Source organism: Macaca mulatta, chromosome 12 (genome assembly GCF_049350105.2).
Source record: "Macaca mulatta isolate MMU2019108-1 chromosome 12, T2T-MMU8v2.0, whole genome shotgun sequence".
Lineage (NCBI taxonomy): Eukaryota > Metazoa > Chordata > Mammalia > Primates > Cercopithecidae > Macaca > Macaca mulatta.
Window position 1 is genome coordinate 106,728,805 of NC_133417.1, and position 22,149 is coordinate 106,750,953.

General features: G+C 38.4%; 1 protein-coding gene across 1 annotated transcript in view; it reads right to left on the minus strand.

Annotated features, from left to right (window-relative positions):
- The window catches only part of LOC702140 (cation channel sperm-associated targeting subunit tau), a 75,130-nt gene that overhangs the window by 36,552 nt on the left and 16,429 nt on the right, over positions 1–22,149 (minus strand). Inside the window, exon 5 of the mRNA XM_015110661.3 lies at positions 1,115–1,237. Within this exon, the coding sequence (XP_014966147.3) occupies positions 1,115–1,237 (123 nt within the window). The remainder of the gene's footprint in view (positions 1–1,114; positions 1,238–22,149) is intronic.

Sequence of the window (22,149 nt, forward strand, 5' to 3'; positions counted from 1 at the left end):
CAAGAGGGAAGCAACCACAAAATCTGTGTATAAACTCTGCCCACATCTTTGGCTAACCCCTAAAAGACACATGCACAAGGAAGTCTATAAGCAGCCCAGCTAAGGATGAAAGAACTAAACCAAAATTTGTGTTGCCAACTAAGAGACAGAGTTTGCGGCTTCAGTCATGTCTTAAGACATTTCAGAAACATAATAAAACATGTATAACTCTATTTAGCCATTCTACAATGTATACATATTTCAAAACATCATTCTGTACATGATAAATATATGCAACTTTTATTTGCAAATTTAAATAGCCAGGCACGGTGGCTCAGGCCTGTAATCCCAACACTTTGGGAGGCTGAGGCGGGCAGATTATTTGAGCTCAGGAGTACGAGACCAGCCTGGGCAACATAGCAAAACCCTGTCTCTACTAAAAATACAATGAGTAGTCAGGTGCAGTGGCATGTATCTGTAGTCCCAAATAGTGGGGAGGCTGAGGCAGGAGAATCCCTTGAGCCAGGGAGGAGGAGGCTGCAGTGGGCCAAGAAATTTTATTTTCCAGAAAGTTAGTTAGTGATACAACCTAAAAGTCTAAGTGTGGGTTTTTTGGTTACTTAATTTCATATATATATATGTATTCTGGAAAATATTTTTTTTTTGAGATGGAATATTGCTCTTGTTGCCCAGGCTGGAGTGCAATGGCACGATCTCGGCTCACCGCAACCTCCGCCTCCCAGGTTCAAGCGATTCTCCTGCCTCAGCCTCCCAAGTAGCTGGGATTACAGGCATGCGTCACCATGTCCAGCTAATTTTGTATTTTTAGTAGAGATGCGGTTTCTCCATGTTGGTCAGGCTAGTCTCGAACTCCCAACCTCAGTTGATCTGTCCGCCTTGGCCTCCCAAAGTGCTGGGATTACAGGCTGGAAAATAAATTTTTAAAAACATTATGCTACTATAAGCCAACTCTTTTAAAAAATATATAGCCAAAGGGAGATTTTATTTCTTAAGCACACGAATTTGAAGGCAGATGATAAACAAAAAAGCCCGTCAAGTATAATAAATCACAACAACAAACTGGACAACCAACTGGCAACATGATACCAAGGTGAAAAAAATCATTTATACATACCTGAATTACTTCATAAAGGTGTACCTGAACACTCCCTAACAAGAAGGCACGTTTTTCTGTATTGTCATATTGTATGAGTTCCAATAAAATATTATTCCGCTCATCATCATAACGTCTGGGAACCTCAATATCAGAATATATAAGAAAAGCAGCATTAAATTTGAGCCTAAATATTTCTGAACACATACATCCACTATACTATTACATTATTTGCATACCTAGTGATTCGTTTTTATATGTCATTAGCTTTGTAACTTTCAACCTCACAGTCACATATATACTAATATCAACAAAATGAAGATCTTGCTTATATCTAACGGCAATTATCGTCTTTTGGAAACACTCATTGCCTACATTCTCTTTTTAACGCTATACAAAAGTTCACCCTCAATACTCTATTGAAATTACACTATCAAAGAGAATCAACTACCCAATATGAAATCCAAATAATCCAGATAATCCAAATACAGGTTATCCAAATATCCAACACTAAAAAATATCTAATATCCTTTTCAGTCTCTGTTCTTTAACTTTTTGATAACACATATACTATTGCCTGAACTTGAAACTCTCTCCCAACCCTGAGCTCTGGAGCACAGTACCATTATTATGTAACCTTTAGTATCTGTCCACTCTCTTGCTAATTAGAAACAAAGTCATGCCTCCCCACTCCTAAGAATCCAGGTGCCTTCCTACAGTGTCTCTCCTGATGGTTGACATCAGAGCCTATATCAGCCTTCTTAAAGTTATGTTCGTGACCGTCTTCCCCCGAGAAATGAGAAAAAAGGGATCTGCAAGCCCTGTGTGCCAGCAGACTAGTTAAGAGGGCAGGCTCCATTTTTCCACAATTTGGCATTCGGATTATCAGAAACAGAAAACTACAAATGCTCAATAAAATATTTAAAATACCATTTTAAAAGCAAAACAGGGTAAATAAAATGGTGAGACATAATCATATGAAACTCCAAGTACTGGCAGACACTCAGAGAAGTAAACTAGACCCTGAAGTTACATTTGCCCTAAGGGCACTTCCCAATCAGGTGACCTAAAACTGCAGTTTGTATGGTCTTGAAAGGCAAAGTCTCTCTAGAAGACAAGACAGGATACATTTAGCAGACGGTCCTTGCCCAACCGTCCTCCCAGAAAGCTGAGAACCCAAAGGGCCATGGCTTCGGTGAATGGAGAACCCCTTCTCCCATCATGTATCTATAGAAGGCTGCAAGGAAAGTTGTACTGCTGAGTAGAACGGAGTGTGGGGTCCCTAATAAGCTATAAACAAAAACCGGTTCAGTGAAATTGCAGCCTAAAGTCACAGTCACTGAATCTTATAAAAAATTTCGAGCCAGACACGTAAAATGGTTTACATGGTAAACTTTATATTATGTATATTTTGTCATAACATAAACAAATAAACAGGTCAACTTAAATTTTAAAAAATATCTCAAGTGGAATTTAGTTTAAAACTCTCCCAAACTGGTAGTGGACTCGGTTGCCTTAGAAGAAACACAAATCTTTCGTAGAGCTACTGCTTTCATCCTAGACCTCAAAGAAGTTCCATAAATAATTTTCCAAGGAAAATGAGCAGTTAACAGTCAAAAATAACTCAGTCAGCATGGAAACAAAGCGCCACAAATGAGAATAGCAAAAATAGACCCCCAAAAAACTTTAAATATTGGAATTTTAACGAGCTATGTTTACTATGTTTAAAGGAACAAAAACCAAGCTGAAAATATACTCCTGGCACAGAAAACTAAAAATGATTTAACAAACCTAAACAAGGAACAACTTGTAGAAATGATAACTAAAACAATTGAATAAAAACACTATATCAACTCAACCACAAATCTGATGCAGCTTTGGAGAATTAATGAACCAGAATTAAGGAATCCCAGCACTTTGGGAGGCCAAGGCAGGTGAATTGCTCCAGCCCAGGCATTTGATACTAGCCTTGGCAACATGGCAAAATCCCGTCTCTACAAAAAAATATGAAAAGTAGCCAAGCATAGTAGTGCACGTCTTTAGTCCCAGTTACTCAGGAGGCTGAGATAGGAGGATCACTTGAGCTCAGAAGGTTGAGGTTTCAGTGAGCCGTGATGGTGCCACTGCCCTCCAGTGTGGGTGACAGAGAGAGACCCTGTCTCAATAAAACTAATAATAATAAAACAAAATAAAGATCACAAGAATTATGTAGAATGCAAGGCAGAGAGACAAAGTGATGAAAAATATTTTTTATAGGTTAAAAGACATGGAAGATAGTGTAAGAATACCTAACATAAGTTAACCAGAGTCCAAGGAAAGGAAATAAAGGATTAAGAAAATGGAGCAGAGAGGCACTATTTTAAGAAATATTAGCTAGCCAGGCATAGTGGCTCATGCCTGTAATCCCAGCACTTTGGGAGGTCGAGGTGGGTGAATCATGAGGTCAGGAATTCGAGACCAGTCTGACCAACATGATGAAACCCTGTATCTACTAAAAATACAAAAATTAGCTGGGCATGGTGTCACGCACCTGTAATCCCAGCTACTCAGGAAGCTGAGGCAAGAGAATCGCTTGAACCCAGGAGGTGGAGGTTGCAGTGAGCCGAGATTGTGCCACTGCACTCCAGCCTGGGTGACAGAGTGAGACTCTGTCAAAGAAAGAAAAGAAAGAAAAGAAAAGAAAAGAAAAGAAAAGAAAAGAAAAGAAAAGAAAAGAAAAGAAAAGAAAAGAAAGAGAAAGAAAGAAAGCAAGAAAGCAAGAAAGAAAAGGAAGAAAGAAAGAAAGAAAGAAAGAAAGAAAGAAAGAAAGAAAGAAAGAAAAGAAAGAAAGAAACATTAACTAATAATTTTTCATAACTAATGAACATCAACAATCCAGGTTAAGCAGCCAATAAATCTGAACATAATATACAGAAACCCAAATACAGACACATCAGAGTGAAATTAGAAGAAAAATATTTATAACACACACACAGAGAGGAAGATACATTATTTTCAAAGGTGACAGGCTGACAAGTGACTTCTCTTCAACAAATATGGATGCTAAGAGATAGTGAAATGATATTTCAGAAAATAACTGCAAATTTACAATTCTATACTCAATAAAATTTTCATTCAAAAATGAGAATGGCATAAAGACCTTCAAACTAATAAAACAGAAAACCAAACACACATGTTCTCACTCGTAAGTGGGAGTTGAAAAATGAGAACACATGGACACAGGGAGGGGAACATCACACAGGGAGGGGCCTATCAAGGGGTAGGAGGATAAGGGAGGAATAGCATTAGGAGAAATACCTAATGTAGGTGACGGTATGATGGGTGCAGCAAACCACCATGGCACGTGTATATCTATGTAACAAACCTGCCCATTCTACACATGTATCCCAGAACTTAAAGTATTAAAAAAAAAAAAAAAATTCCCTACAGAACAAGGAAAAAAAAAAAAAAAAAAGACCAGGCAAACAAAATAATTATGTCACCAATTAAATAATTCTAATTGGTGTGGGTGTCCTTTCTGTTTGTTAGTTTTCCTTCTAACAATCAGGACCCTCAGCTGCAGGTCTGTTGGAGTTTGCTTGAGGTCCACTCCAGACCCTGTTTGCCTGGGTATCAAATTGGTCACAGGAAAAATAATTCTAAATAAATAGTTCTGACAGAAGGTAACTGACCCCAGGAGGATGATCTGAGCTGTAAGAAAAGTTAAAGGGGCAAATACGTAGGTAAACTAAACAAATATAGACTATATTAAATAAATACAAATTACAACACAGGGGAATTAAAAATACAAAAAAAAAGAGACCATAATAACATATTAGTTAAGGGCGATAAATGGAATTAAAGTTTCTAAGATCCTTGCTCTTCCCAGGAGAAGGATGAAGGATGAGGGTATTGTTAAACATCAGATTTGATAAAGCATACAAAATTTCCATGATAGCCATTTTTGTTTTTTGTTTTTTGTTTTTTGTTTTTTTTTTTTTGAGACGGAGTCTCGCTCTGTCGCCCAGGCTGCAGTGCAGTGACCGGATCGCAGCTCACTGCAAGCTCCGCCTCCCAGGTTTACGCCATTCTCCTGCCTCAGCCTGATAGCCATTTTTAAAAAGAGTAGTGTATAATCTCCAAAACAAGAAAGAAGAAAAATGCAATGAAATTGTAAAATACAGTTGACCCTTGAACAACATGGTTTGAGCTGCATGAGTCCACTTAAACATGGTTTTTCTTTTCAATAAAAGTTAGACCCAATGTGCCTGCCTCTCCTTCTTCCTCCTCCACCACTACCTCCTCTCCCACCTTTGAGACAGCAAGACCAACCTCTCTTCTTTCTCAGCCTGCTCAATGTGAAAACAAGAATGAAGATCTTTATGATGATCCTCTTCCACTTAATGAACAGTAAATATGCTTTCTTTTCCCTATGATTTTCTTCACATTTTCTTTTCTCTAGTTGTGGTATTGTAAGAATACAATATATAAAATATAACACACAAAATATGTGTCAATCAACTGTTTATGTTATTAGTAAATATTCTAGTCAATAGTAGACTATTAGTAGTCTACTGACTGGGGAAGTCAGAGTTTTGACTGCAGAGTGGGGGTCAGTGCCTCAGTGCCTGTGTTGTCTAAGCATCAACTGTACTCAATCCTGGAGCTGAAGAAAAGAAGACAAAACAGGTTGGAAAAAAAAATAATCCACAGCGGGGGCGCCCAAGATGGCCAAATAGGAACAGCTCCAGCCTCCAGCTCCCAGCGTGAGCGACACAGAAAAGAGGTGATTTCTGCATTTTCAACTGAGGTACCGGATTCACCTCTCTAGGGTGTGTTGGACAGGACAGTCAGTGCTGGTCAGTGGGTGCAGCCCGACCAGCGAGAGCTGAAGCAGGGTGAGGCATCACCTCACCTGGGAAGCGCAAGGGGGAAGAGAATTCCTTTTCCTAGCCAAGGGAAACTGAGACACACAACACCTGGAAAATCAGGTAATTCCCACCCTAACACTGCGCTTTACCAAGGGTCTTAGGAAATAGCACACCAGAGATTATATCCCATGCCTGGCTCGGAGGGTCCCATGCCCACAGAGACTCCCTCATTGCTAGCACAGCAGTCTGAGATCTCACTGCAAGGGGACAGCGAGGCTGGGAGAGTTGTGCCTGCCATTGCTGAGGCTTAAGTAGGTAAACAAAGCCACCGGGAAGCACGAAGTGGGTGGAGCCCACCACAGCTCCAGGAGGCCTGCCTGCCTCTGTAGATTCCACCTCTGGGGACAGGGCATTGCTAAAAAAAAAAAAGCAGCAGAAACCTTGTCAGATGTAAATGACCCCGTCTGACAGCTTTGAAGAGAGCAATGGTTCTCCCAGTATGGAGCTTGAGATCTGAGAATGGACAGACTGCATACTCAAGTGGGTCCCTGACCCCCAAGTAGCCTAACTGGGAGACACGCCCACTAGGGGCAGACTGACACCTCACACCTCACATGGCTGGGTACACCTCTGAGACGAAGCTTCCAGAGCAAGAATCAGACAGCAAAACTTGCCATTCAGCAATATTCTATCTTCTGCAGCCTCCACTGCTGAACCCAGGCAAACAGGGTCTGGAGTGGACCTCAAGCAAAATCCAACAGACCTGCAGCTGAGGGTCCTGATTGTTAGAAGGAAAACTAACAAACAGAAAGGACACCCACACCAAAACCCCATCAGTACATCAGCATCATCAAAGACCAAAGGCAGATAAAACCACAAAGATGGGGAAAAAGCAGTGCAGAAAAGCTGGAAATTCAAAACATCAGAGGGCATCTGCCCCTCCAAAGGAATGCAGCTCTTGGCCAGCAACAGAACAAAGCTGGACGGAGAATGACTTTCACGAGTTGAGAGAAGAAGGCTTCAGTCGATCAAACTTCTCAGAGCTAAAGGAGGAACTACGTATCCAGCACAAAGAAACTAAAAACCTTGAAGAAAGAATGGAAAAATGGATAACTAGAATAATCAATGCAGAGAAGTCCATAAACGAACTGATAGAGATGAAAACCATGACACGAGAACTACGTGACAAATGCACAAGCTGCACTAACCTACTCGATCAACTGGAAGAAAGAGTATCAGTGATTGAAGATCAAATGAATGAAATGAAGCGAGAAAAGAACTTTAGAGAAAAAAGAGTAAAAAGAAATGAACAAAGCCTCCAAGAAATATGGGACTATGTGAAAAGACCAAATCTATGTCTGACTGGTGTGCCTGAAAATGAAGTGGAGAATGGATCCAAGTTGGAAAATACTCTGCAGGATATTATCCAGGAGAACTTCCCCAACCTAGCAAAGCAGGCCAACATTTAAATTCAGGAAATACAGAGAATGCCACAAAGATACTCCTCAAGAAGAGCAACTCCAAGACACATAATTGTCAGATTCACCAAAGCCGAAATGAAGGAAAAAATGTTAAGGGCAGCCAAAGAGAAAGGCCGGGTTACCCACAAAGGGAAGCCCATCAGACTAACAGCAGATCTCTTGGCAGAAACTCTACAAGCCAGAAGAGAGTGGGGGCCAATATTCAACATTCTTAAAGAAAAGAATATTCAACTCAGAATTTCATATCCAGTCAACCTAAGTTTCGCAACTGAAGGAGAAACAAAATCATTTACAGAAAAGCAAATTTCTGAGAGATTTTGTCACCACCAGGCCTGCCCTACAAGAGATCCTGAAGGAAGCACTAAACATGGAAAGGAACGACCAGTACCAGCCATTGCAAAAACATGCCAAAATGTAAAGACCATCGATGCTAGGAAGAAACTGCATCAACTAATGAGCAAAATAACCAGCTAATATCATAATGACAGGATCAAGTTCACACAAAACAATATTAACCTTAAATGTAAATGGACTAAATAGTCCAATTAAAAGACACAGACAGGCAAATTGGATAAAGAGTCAAGACCCATCAGTGTGCTGTATTCAGGAGACCCATCTCACATGCAGACACACACATAGGCTCAAAATAAAGGGATGGAGGAAGATCTACCAAGCAAATGGAAAACAAAAAAAGGCAGGGGTTGCAATCCTAGTCTCTGATAAAACAGACTTTAAACCAACAAAGATCAAAAGAGACAAAGAAGGCCATTACATAATGGTAAAGGGATCAATTCAACAAGAAGAGCTAACTATCCTAAATATATATGCACCCAATAGAGGAGCACCCAGATTCATAAACCAAGTCCTTAGAGACTTACAAAGAGACTTAGACTCCCATACAATAATAATGGGAGATTTTAACACCCCACTGTAAACGTTAGACAGATCAATGAGACAGAAAGTTAACAAGGATATCCAGGAATTGAATTAAGCTCTGCACCAAGCAGAGCTAACAGACATCTACAGAACTCTCCACCCCAAATCAACAGAACATACATTCTTCTCAGCACCACATCGCACTTATTCCAAAATCGACCACATAGTTGGAAGTAAAGCAGTCCTCAGCAAATGTAAAAGAACACAAATTATAACACACTGTCTCCCAGACCACAGTGCAGTCAAACTAGAACTCAGGACTAAGAAACTCAATCAAAACTGCTCAACTATATGGAAACTGAACAACCTGCTCCTGAATGACTACTAGATACATAACGAAATGAAGGCAGAAATAAAAATGTTCTTTGAAACCAACGAGAACAAAGATACAACATACCAGAATCTCTGGGACACATTTAAAGCAGTGTGTAGAGAGAAATTTATAGCACTAAATGCCCACAAGAGAAAGTGGGAAAGATCTAAAACTGACACTCTAACATCACAATTAAAATAACTAGAGAAGCAAGAGCAAATAAATTCAAAAGCTAGCAGAAGGCAAGAAATAACTAAGATCAGAGCAGAACTGAAGGAGATAGAGACACAAAAAATCCTTCAAAAAATCAATGAATCCAGGAGCTGGTTTTTTGAAAAGATCAACAAATTGATAGACCACTAGCAAGACTAATAAAGAAGAAAAGAGAGAAGAATCAAATAGATGCAATAAAAAATGATAAAGGGGATATCACCACCGACCCCAAAGAAATACAAACTACCATCAGAGAATACTATAAACACCTCTGCGTAAATAAATTAGAAAACCTAGAAGAAATGGATACATTCCTGGACACATACACTCTCCCAAGACTAAACCAGGAAGAAGTTGAATCACTGAATAGACCAATAACAGGCTCTGAAATTGAGGCAATAATTAATAGCCTACTAACCAAAAAAAGTCCAGGACCAGACAGATTCACAGCCGAACTCTACCAGAGGTACAAGGAGGAGCTGGTACCATTCCTTCTGAAACTATTCCAATCAATAGAAAAAGAGAGAATCCTACCTAACTCATTTTTGAGGCCAACATCATCCTGATACCAAAGCCTGGCAGAGACAAAACAAAAAAAGAGAATTTTAGATAAATATCCCTGATGAACATCGATGCAAAAATCCTCAATAAAATACTGGCAAACTGAATCCAGCAGCACATCAAAAAGCTTATCCACCATGATCAACTGGGCTTCATCTCTGAGATGCAAGCCTGGTTCAACATATGCAAATCAATAAACATAATCCAGCATATAAACAGAACCAAAGACAAAAACCACGATTATCTCAATAGATGCAGAAAAGGCCTTTGACAAAATTCAACAGCCCTTCATGCTAAAAACTCTCAATAAATTCGGTATTGATGGAACGTATCTCAAAATAATAAGAGCTATTTATGACAAACCCACAGCCATTATCATACTGAATGGGCAAAAACTAGAAGCATTCCCTTTGAAATCTGGCACAAGACAGGGATGCCCTCTCTCACCACTCCTATTCAACATAGTTTTGGAAGTTCTGGCTAGGGCAGTCAGGTAAGAGAAAGAAATAAAGGGCATTCAGTTAGGAAAAGAAGAAGTCAAATTGTCCCTGTTTGCAGATGACATGATTGTATAATTAGAAAACCCCATGGCTGCAGCCCAAAATCTCCTTAAGCTGATAAGCAACTTCAGCAAAGTCTCAGATACAAAATCAATGTACAAAAACCAGAAGTATTCTTATACACTAATAACAGACAGAGAGCCAAATCGTGAATGAACTCCCATTCACAATTGCTTCAAAGAGAATAAAATACCTAGGAATCCAACTTACAAGGGATGTGAAGGAACTCTTCAAGGAGAACTACAAACCATTGCTCAGTGAAATAAAAGAGGACACAAACAAATGGAAGAACATACCATGCTCATGGATAGGAAGAATCAATATCATGAAAATGGCCATACTGACCAAGGTAATTTATAGATTCAATGCCATCCCCATTAAGCTACCAATGACTTTCTTCACAGAATTGGAAAAATCTGCTTTAAAGTTCATATGGAACCAAAAAAGAGCCCACGTTGTCAAGACAATCCTAAGCCAAAAGAACAAAGCTGGAGGCATCACGCTACCTGACTTCAAACTATACTACAAGGCTACAGTAACCAAAACAGCATGGTACTGGTACCAAAACAGAGATATAGACCAATGGAACAGAACAGAGCCCTCAGAAATAATCCACACATCTACAACCATCTGATCTTTGACAAACCTGACAAAAACAAGAAGAAATGGGGAAAGGATTCCCTAGTTAATAAATGGTGCTGGGAAAATCGGCTAGCCATAAGTAGAAAGCTGAAACTGGATCCTTTCCTTACTCCTTATACGGAAATTAATTCAAGATGGATTAGAGACTTAAGTGTTAGACCTAAAACCATAAAAACTCTAGAAGAAAACCTAGGTAATGTCTTTCAGGACATAGGCATGAGCAAGGACTTCATGTCTAAAACACCAAAAGCAATGGCAACAAAAGCCAAAATTGACAAATGGGATCCAATTAAACTAAAGAGCTTCTGCACAGCAAAAGAAACTACCATCAGAGTGAACCGGCAACCTACAGAATGGGAGAAAATTTTTGCAATCTACTTATCTGACAAAGGGCTAATATTCAGAACCTACAAAGAACTCAAACAAATTTACAAGAATAAAATGAACAACCCCATCAAAAAGTGGGCAAAGGATATGAATAGACACTTCGCAAAAGAAGACATTCATACAGCCAACAGACACACGAAAAAATGCTCATCATCACTCGCCATCAGAGAAATGCAAATCAAAACCACAATGTGATACCATCTGACACCAGTTAGAATGGCAATCATTAAAAAATCAGGAAACAACAGGTGCTGGAGAGGATGTGGAGAAATGGGAACACTTTTACACTGTTGGTGGGACTGTAAATTAGTTCAATCATTGTGGAAAACAGTGTGGCGATTCCTCAAGGATCTAGAACTAGAAATACCATTTGACCCAGCCATCCCATTACTGGGTATATACCCAAAGGATTATAAATCATGCTGCTATAAAGACACATGCACACGTATGTTTATTGCAGCACTATTCACAATAGCAAAGACTTGGAACCAACCCAAATGTCCATCAGTGACAGACTGGATTAAGAAAATGTGGCACATATACACCATGGAATACTATGCAGCCATAAAAAAGGATGAGTTCCTGTCCTTTGTAGGGACATGGATGCAGCTGGAAACCATCATTCTGAGCAAACTATTGCAAGAACAGAAAACCAAACACCACATGTTCTCACTCATAGGTGGGAATTGAACAATGAGATCACTTGGACACAGGAAGGGGAACATCACACACTGGGGCCTATTGTGGGGATGGGGTAGGGGGAGGGATAGCATTAGGAGATATACCTAATGTAAATGATGAGTTAATGGGTGCAGCACACCAACATGGCACATGTATACATATGTAACAAACCTGCATGTTGTGCACATGTACCCTAGAACTTAAAGTGTAATAATAAAAAAAAAAAGCTTTACAAAGTTTTATCAAAAAGCAAGCATTTTTCTTGAAATACAGACCATAATGCTTACATCAATATCTCCTTGAAAAGGTAAAATTAAACTCAGTTTTTATCTACATAATCACAGATTTCAGAATAGAATAATTTGCATGAAGTTTATTTTACTGTTTTGATATTACATAAAGGAGTACACAAAGTCATGAGCTCAAGGTTAGAATAATATGACAATATTCATGTTTACTTCCCAGACATTTTGTGACACCACTGATTCAAGAGCTCATATACCTTAAAATTCATTCATGCATATTTTCAACTATACAGTTTATTGAAGCGGGTATGATAAATTATGTTATTTCCATTTTAAGTGTTGCTCTGTGAAATGAATATGGTACATATTTATGGAGATGACACTGGTAATTAGTTCAGAGAAGCAGCAGAACCTACATAATTTTTAATACATGGTTGAATTAAAAGAGTGTTTAAATAACACTTCAACATTTATTTCCTTATTTATTATACAAGTGGACAAAATGTACTTTATAATCATTAAATTATCATTATGAATAATTTACTGGTCCTAAAAACAGGTAAACAGAGTCAAGAAATCTACCTTAACTACCTGTATAGTCAACACTTTCTACAATGTTGCACCTTTCAATTATTCAAAGCCTACTTGTATATAATTGGCTTTATTAAGTAGTATATTTTTGTTTGATGATTAACTCAACACCAATCAGATAAAATTGAATGCGAGTAAATAATGTCAAAATATCATAATAATGTATTACTTTACTCTGGTGACAAATATCTTTTTTTTTTAACAAGGCTTAAACATGTTTTTGTTCTTTCTTATTTTGTTTTTAAATTCTGTCATAGCAAAACTTTTTTTGCCAAATAGAAGCACAGCTTAATTAGTTTTATCTAATATTTCTTTGTGAAGGACACTATTTTGTGTTGAGCTAATCATTATTCTAGGATTAATGGATACTATGATAATAAAAGGTTATTTACTTTGTATTAAAAAAAAAGAAAAAATAATCCATGGTTCAATTGGGATAAATAGAAAGCACAAAAGAAGGTAACCAATTTAAACTCAAATATATTATAATTACATAAAATGTGACAGACGCTACAGTAACGTTACATACATTAACATTACATATATTAACTACTACACTAACAGATGTAGATAAAATACAAAGACTGTCAGACTGGATGTTTTAAATCTATATTCAGTTTACAAAAGATACAGCTAAAACAATGTAATTTATATTTTTCTAACACAATATTCTATTTCATCTATATTTTCAAATTTTTGGCATAGAGTTATATATGATATTCTAACTTTTTAAATTGCCTTCATATTTATACCTATATTCCAAATTTTGCATAATTTTCTTAATGAGACTTACCAGAATTGTGCCTACTGCGCTACTTTTATTATTAGCTTTTGTATTGTTACATTTCTTTAACATCTACTTTGCTGTAAATAACTCATTTATTTCTTTTCTGTTAATAATTTCTTCTTCTTGATATCCTAAAGTTTTACTGTCATTTTCTAAGTTCTCAAATTTAATGCTAATTTAGTTTCCACACTCATCTTCCTCCTTCTCCCTGACTCCCTCCCTCCTTCTCCTTCTCCTTTCTTCCTTCCTAATACAATTTTGTTTAACTTTTAGTGGTTGCTCTAGGGATTATAATATGGATCTTTCACATATCACAATGTATCTTGAATTAAAATTAAGCCACCATGTCCAATAGTATAATTCTGTTTACACCTCCTCATTCTCTGTGCTATTCTGGCCATGTATTGCACTTCTACATATGCTACAATTCCTATCATTCCTTGACATTATTGTGTTTTTAAATAATAAGACTCAATTGTCTTTTGGAGAAATTTTTTTAATAGTCTTGTGTTTTTACCCACACATTTACCATTTCTAGTGCTCTTCCTTCCTGTGCATCTGGGCTTCTATCTGGGATCATTTGTCTCCAACCTGAAGCTTTCTTTGATATTTATTACCATGCAGGTCTTCTAGATACAAATTCTCTCAGCTTTTCTCTTTCACCATCTTTTTGAAGTATATTCTCACTGAATATAGAAATCTAGGCTGAACTTTCCCTGCCTCCCAGCATTCTAAAGCTGGCATTCTCTTGTCCTCTGACTTACATTGTTTTTGATGGAGAGTTAGCTGATATTCTTATTGTTGTGCATCTGAATGTAATGTGTTTCCCCCCCCCCACTGGCTGCCTTTAAGATTTTCTCATTATCTTGGGTTTTCAGCAGTTTGAATGAGATGTACATATGTGTGATCATTTCTGTACTTATTCACTTAAAGTTCACTGAGTTTCTTGAATCTATGGATGGATTTTTAATCAATTTGGGGAAGACTTAGGTCATTAGTTCTTTAAATATTTCCTCTTCTGGATTCAAATAAACACAATTAGAAACGACAAGGGGGAATATTACCACTGACCCCACAGAAATACGAACAACCATTGGAGAGTATTATGAACACCACTACGCAAATAAGCTAGAAAATCTTCAAGAAATGGATAAATTCCTGGTCACATATACCCTCCCAAGACTGAACCAGGAAGAAACTGAATCCCTGAATAGACCAATAACAAGCTCTGAAATTGAAGCAATAATAAATAGCCTACCAACCAGAAAAAGCCCAAGACCAGAAGAATTCATAGCTGAATTTTACCAGATATACAAAGAAGAGCTGGTACCATTCCTACTGAAACTATTTCCAAAAATTGAGGAGAAGGGATGCCTCCCTAACTCATTCTATGAGGCCAGCATCACCCTGATGAAAACTTGGCAGAGATTCAACAAAAAAGAAAACTTTAGGCCAATATTCTTGATGAACATTGATGCAAAAATCCTCAACAAAATACTGGCAAACTGAATTTAGCAGCGGATCAAAAAGCTTGTCCACCACTATCAAGTAGGCTTTATCCTTGGGATGCAAGGTTGGCTCAACATATACAAATAAATGTGATTAATCACATAAACAGAACTAAAGACAAAAACCACTATTATCTCAATAGATGCAGATAATGCAGCTACTGAATAAAATTCAATACCATTCATGTCAAACCTCTCAACAAACTAGGTATTGAAGGACCATACCTCAGAATAAGAAGAAAGATATTGAGGTATTGAAACCCACAGCCAATATCATACTGAATGGGCAATGCTTCCCTATTTTTTTTTTTTTAAATAAACCTCAACGTTATTCAGCTGATGTGCTTCAAAAACAATGGATGTAAATCCAAACCAATTCCCTATTCCCCTTAAAAACTGGCACAAGACAAAGGATGCTCTCTCTCACCACTCCTAGTCAACATAGTATTGGAAATCCTGGCCAGAGCAATCAGGCAAGTGAAAGAAATAAAAGGCATCCCAATAGGAACAGAGGAAGTCAAACTATCCCTGTTTGCAGACAACATAATCCTACATCTAGAAAACCCCATAGTCTCAGCCCAAAAGCTTCTTAAACTGATAAACAACTTCAGCAAAGTCCTAGGACAAAAAATCAATGTGCAAAAATCACTAGCATTCCTATACACCAACAACAAGTCAAGAACTGAATCAGGAATGAACTCCCATTCACAACTGCTATAAAAAGAATAAAATACCTAGAAGTACACCTAACTAGAGGTGAAAGATCTCTACAAGAGGAACTACAAACCACTGCTCAAAGAAGTCAGAAATGACACAAACAAATGGTAAAACATTCCATGCTCACAGTTAGGAAGAATCAATATCATTAAAATGGCCATTACTGCCCAAAGAAATTTATAGATTCAATGCTATTCTTAATAAACCACCCTTGAGATTCTTCAAAGAACTAGAGAAAACTATTTTAAAATTCATGTGGAACCAAAAAAGAGCCCAAATAACCAAAGCAATCCTAAGCAAAAATAACAAAGCTAGAGGCATCACACTACCCAACTTCAAACTATACTATACAGGGCTACGTAACCAAAACATCACGGTACTGGTACAAAAACAGACACATAGACCAAAGGAACAGAACAGAGAACCCAGAAGTAAGACCATACACCTACAACTATCTGATCTTTGACAAACCTGACAAAAACAAGCAATAGGGAAAGGATTCCATATTCAATAAATGGTGCTGGGATAACTGGCAAGCCATATGCAGAAGATTGAAACTGGACCTCTTCCTTATACCATATACAAAAATTCATTCAAGATGGATTAAATACTTAAATGTAAAACCCAAAACTATAAAATAAAAACCCTGGAAGACAACCTAAGCAATACCAATCAGGACAGAGGCAGGGACAAAGATTTCATGATGAAGACACCAAAAGCAAACTCAACAAAAGCAAAAATTGACAAATGGGATCTAATTAAACTGAAGAGCTTCTGCACAGCAAAACAATTAACAGAGTAAACAGACAACCTACAGAATGGGGGAAAATTTTTGCAAACTATGCATCTAACAAAGGTCTAATATCCAGCATCTACAAGGAACTTAAACAAATTTACAAGAAAAAAACAAACAACACCATTAAAAAGTGGGCAAAGGACATAAACAGATACTTTCCAAAAGAAGACACACATATGGCCAACAATTATGTGAAAAAAAGCTCAGCATCATTGATCATTAGAGAAATGCAAATCAAAACCACAATGAGATACCATCTCACACCAGTCAGAATGGCTATTACTAAAAACTCAAAAAAAAAAACAAAAAAACAGATGCTGACGAGGTTGCAGAGAAAAAGGAATGCTTATACACTGTTGGTGGGAGTGTAAATTAGTTCAACCATGGTGGAAGACAGTGTGGTGATTCCTCGAAGACCTAAAAACAAAAATACCATTTGACCCAGCAATCCCATTACTGGGTATCCCAAAAGAATATGAATTGTTCTATTACAAAAACACATGCATGCATATGCTCATTGCAGCACCATTCACAAGGGCAAAGACATGTAATCAACCTGAACGTCCATCAATGATAGACTGGATAAAGAAAATGTAATACATATACACCATGGAATACTATGCAGCCATAAAAATAACGAGATCCTATCCATTCCAGGGGCATGGATGGTGCTGGAGGCCATTATCCTTAGCAAACAAACATAGGAACAGAAAAACAAATACTACATGTTCTCCCTTATAAGTGGGAGCTAAATGATTAGAACATATGGACACAGAGGGGAACAAAACACAGCGGGGCCTATCAGAGGTGGAAGGTAGGAGGAAGTAGAGGATCAGAAAAATAACTGAGTACTAGGCTTAATATCTGGTGATGAAATAATCTGTACAACAAACCCCCATGACACAAATTTACCTATGTACCAAGCCTACACATGTACCCCAGAACTTAAAAGTTAAAAAATGTATTTCCTCTTCTCTTCCTCTGGGACTCAACTATATGTTATAAATTGAGTGACAGTATCCCACCAGTTTCTTACATTTTTCCAATCTTTTTTTCCTCAGCTTCGATTTGAATGATTTTGATGGATCAGTCTTTCAGTTCACAGATCCTTTCTCTGTTTCCAGAATGCTTTTAAGTCCTTCAATAAACTATCCATTTCAAATACCGTATTTTAAGATCTAGAATTTTTACTTGGTTCTTTTCCATTTTCACTGTCTTCAGAATTCCCATTTTGTCCACCTTTTGTACACCATTTCCACTTTGATATGTTTATGACAGTTATTTTAAAGTTCTTGTTTCTAATTTGAACATCTGGATCATCTGTGGGTTTACTTCTATTGACTGCTTTTATCCCTCCGTCAGTGGTAATTTTTTATTGTATGAATGGACATTATAAATGATAGAGACTCTGGATTTTTAAAATATCTTCCTCTAAAAAGTGTTCTTTTTTGGAAGGCAATTCCTGGCAGATTATGTTCGTCCTATAGAGGCTTCGTTAGAGGATGGGTCTATTGCAGTTTCTGTAGAACATGGTCCTTGCTCCTAAAACTTGGCCTTTCTGGGATCTCAACTGAATTCTGGGACTATTTAATGAGATCTCTCTGCTTTCGCTGAGTCAAACTCCAGGAACTCTGAATTTGGCCTTCTGAATTTCCTGGTCAGCTCTCAGCCCTCCAGCGTCTGTTCTCTGTAGTTTCTCCTGGAGGTTTACCATGTCCACACACAACTTATTTTCAGCCAAGAACCTGAGTAGAATACCTACATAGATTTCTGGGCTCTTTATCTGCTATTCCTTTGTCTTTAGAACCCCGCTCAACAAATTCCAGTCTCCGTAGGGGTACTAAACTGCCGTCTCTGCTTCCTCGGCTCGGCGTCTGCTTCCTCGGCTCGGCGTCTGCTTCCTCGGCTCGGCGTCTGCTTCCTCGGCTCGGCGTCTGCTTCCTCCGCGCACCAAGATTGCCACACTCTTCTTGGGTTTCACTTTCTGTGCAGGAATCGCTGCCAGATAAAAAGCTGCTTAAATGTGGAGCTCTCCGCTTGTGCGTCCCTTCTCTTTAGAAGTGCCTCCCTCCACTTTCCATTGTCCCATGCCAGGATATAGTTTTTTCATGTATTTTTCTGTTTCATAGCTGTTTAGAGCAGACGAGTGAATCCAATACCAAATATTCCAGCATGGCCAGAACCAGAAATTCGCTGCTACTCATTCTTCAGTGTGAGTTTTTATATCACTTTCCCAGCAGCTTTCTGGAACAATAAGTTAAATCCACTTCCCATGTGTTTTCAGTTCTTAGTTTGTATGGATTTAAAATTTTTTAACCTAGATCTATGTTGTACATTTTAGCAAATTAAAGTCCTAAAATGTATGCAATGTAATTTTATTTTATCCTAATTATATACTATATAAAGTCAAAAATTTCTACAATGGTTAAAACAAAGTACTTTTTTTACTCTCACCTGTATTAATCGTGGTTTTGTTGTTTTGTTGTTGTTTGTTTTGGTTTGATTATTTTTGAGACAGAGTCTCACTCTCAAGCTGGAGTGCGGCGATAGGATCATGGCTCACTGCAGCCTCAAACTACTGGTTGCAAGCCATTCTCTGCCTCAGTCTCCGGAGTCAACTAGGACTACAGGTACATGCCACCACACCCAGTTAATTTTTTAATATTTCTTTTGTGGAGATGGGGTCTCACCAGTTTAGAACTCCAGGCCTCAAGCAATCCTCCTGCTTTGGCCTCCCAAAATGCTGGGATTATAGGTGTGAGCCACTCTGCTCAATCACATTTTGTTTTAAGAGAGAGAAAAAAAGCTCCTGTACGCGGCCGGGCGCGGTGGCTCAAGCCTGTAATCCCAGCACTTTGGGAGGCCGAGACGGGCGGATCACGAGGTCAGGAGATCGAGACCATCCTGGCTAACACGATGAAACCCCGTCTCCACTAAAAATACAAAAAAATTAGCCGGGCGTGGTGGCGGCGCCTGTAGTCCCAGCTACTCGGGAGGCTGAGGCAGGAGAATGGCGGGAACCCGGGAGGCGGAGCTTGCAGTGAGCTGAGATCGCGCCACTGCACTCCAGCCTGGGCGACAGAGCGAGACTCTGCCTCAAAAAAAAAAAAAAAAAAAAAAAAAAAAAAAAAAAAAAAAAAAGCTCCTGTACGTTATGAAATTCTGGCATCTTGAAAAGCTTGTTGAGGGAGAGACTTCCCCGCCCAGTGTTAGACTGCTAGAGACAGCAAAGGCTTAGCAGAGAGCATATCTTTTAATTGCAAACTAACCAATCCCAACACCGTAGCTCCACCCACCAGTTTTTGTTTGTTTGTTTTTGTTTTTGTTTTTTTGTCTCACTCTGTTGCCCAGGCTGGAGTGCAGTAGTGCCATCTCAGCTCACTGCAAACTCTGTCTCCCGGGTTCAAGCGATTCTCTTGTCTCAACCTCCCAGGTAGCTGGGATTACAGGCATGTGCCACCACACCCAGCTAAGTTTTGTATTCTTGGTAGAGATGGGTTTCACCATGTTAGCCAGGCTGGTCTCAAACTCCTGACCTTAAGTGATCTGCTCTCCTCAGCCTCCCAAAGTGCTGGGATTACAGGCATGAGCCACCGCGCCCAGCCAACCACCTACTAATCTAATTCTCACACATTTCCTTTGCCCTAAATTATCCCAGGGCCAGGTATTAGAAAACTAGAGACCATTTCTATAACCCAAAGACCCCTGAAATTATTCAAACTAGCCAATCCTAAACAGTTTTACCTTCCCCTCAGCAATCCCCAAAAGGCCTAGATTCTTCCCTCACTCCTGTCCTCTGCCTCCTGACCATTCTGATACTTCCCCTGTGTCCCTCAGTGGTGTTTCATGTCCCCTACTCTCAGAGAATATAACGAATTCTTTTTTCAATGACAGTACCTCTCCATGTTTTCATATAGTCATACTTCTGTAAATTAAATCCTGGGTACAATATTAGAATTCCACCCCACCCACCCCCTAATTTCCACTCCTCGGAAGCTGCCTTTTTGACTTCTAAATAAATTTCTCTACGTTTTGCCTTCCTGTTTCTAAGTAACATGCTTATATTATTCATTGATTTTTTTGTTTGAAATACTAAGTATTAACTGCATATTGTGGAAGAAAAATATTATCTCTCTATTCTCCCCCGACAGTTTTCATACTTCTCGCCATTCCTCCAATATATTCTATAACATACATTTTTGTTAGATTGTTAGTGTTTGTATTAGTTTATATGTATAACTATCATTCAGAGTTTAACAATATATTACAATAATATTTCCTTTCCTGTATCATTTTTCAATTTCCCTGTAGTTAACATGTATCTTGATTTTTTGTTTCTTTGCTTGCTTGTCCAATTTTCTGTGTAATTATTAAGTCATTCTCAAGCTTTCTATTAGAGTTCCATTAAAACTGTCCTTTTCTGAGATCCGGCCACTGCACTCCAGCCGGGGCGACAGAGCGAGACTCCGTATCAAAAAAAAAAAAAAGAAAAAAAAAAAACTGTCCTTTTAATGTGCTCAAACTAACAGTACCTATTTAAATAAATACAGGAAAAAGATTTTGACTATGCTAATGAAGATAAACACCTTACTATATACTTTACATTATTTTCAAGTATTAATGTTTCAAATTTTATTTAAATGGACATATATCCCCCAAATTCTTGAGAATTTGCCAGTGAAGCTTAGGAAAACTATTTGCAGAGTAAAACAAACAGTATGTATTGCCTCGAGCAAAACTATTCCTTGTTTTTTTTTTCCTTAAAAAAACAAACAAACAAAACCCTATGCTTAAAAAACTGTCTTCACAGTGTGGCAATTCCTCAAGGATCCAGAACTAGAAATACCATTTAACCTAGCGATCCCATTACTGAGTATATACCCAAAGGATTATAAATCATGCTACTGTAAAGACACATGCACATGTATGTTTATTGCAGCACTATTCACAATAGCAAAGACTTGGAACCAACCCAAATGTCCATCAATGATAGACTGCATTAAGAAAATGTGGCACATATACACCATGGAATACTATGCAGTCATAAAAAAGGATGAGTTCATGTCCTTTGCAGGGACATGGATGCAGCTGGAAACCATCATTCTTAGCAAACTATTACAAGGACAGAAAACCAAACACTGCATGTTCTCACTCATAGGTGGGAACTGAACAATGAGAACACTTGGACACAGGGCGGGGAACATCACACACCGGGGCCTGTCAGGGGGTGGGGGGCTGGGGAAGGGATAGCATTAGGATAAATACCTAATGTAACTGATGAGTTGATGGGTGCAGCAAGCCAACATGACACATGTATACCTATGTAACAAACCTGCACATTGAGCACATGCACCCTAGAACTTAAAGTATTAAAAAAAAAAAAAAAAAAAAAACTGTCTTCACTACTCAATGCTTAAACAGATAACGTCTGAAAAATAATATAGAGCATACAGAAAATGCTTTAGGATTCCCCTAAAATTCAACTAATGTAATAAATAATTGGACAAATCAATGAATCCTGCAGCTGTATGGAATAGTGTCATTCTTTTTTTTTTTTTTTTTTTTTTTTTTTGAGATGGAGTCTAGCTTTGTTGCCCAGGCTGAAGTGCAGTGGCACAATCTCAGCTCACTGCAACCTCTGCCTCCTGGGTTCAAGTGATTCTCCCGCCTCAGCCTCCCAAGTAGCTGAGATTACTGGTGTGCACCACCACTCCCGGCTAATTTTTGTATTTTTAGTAGAGACGGGGTTTCTCCGTGTTGGTCAGGCTGGTCTCAAACTCCTGACATC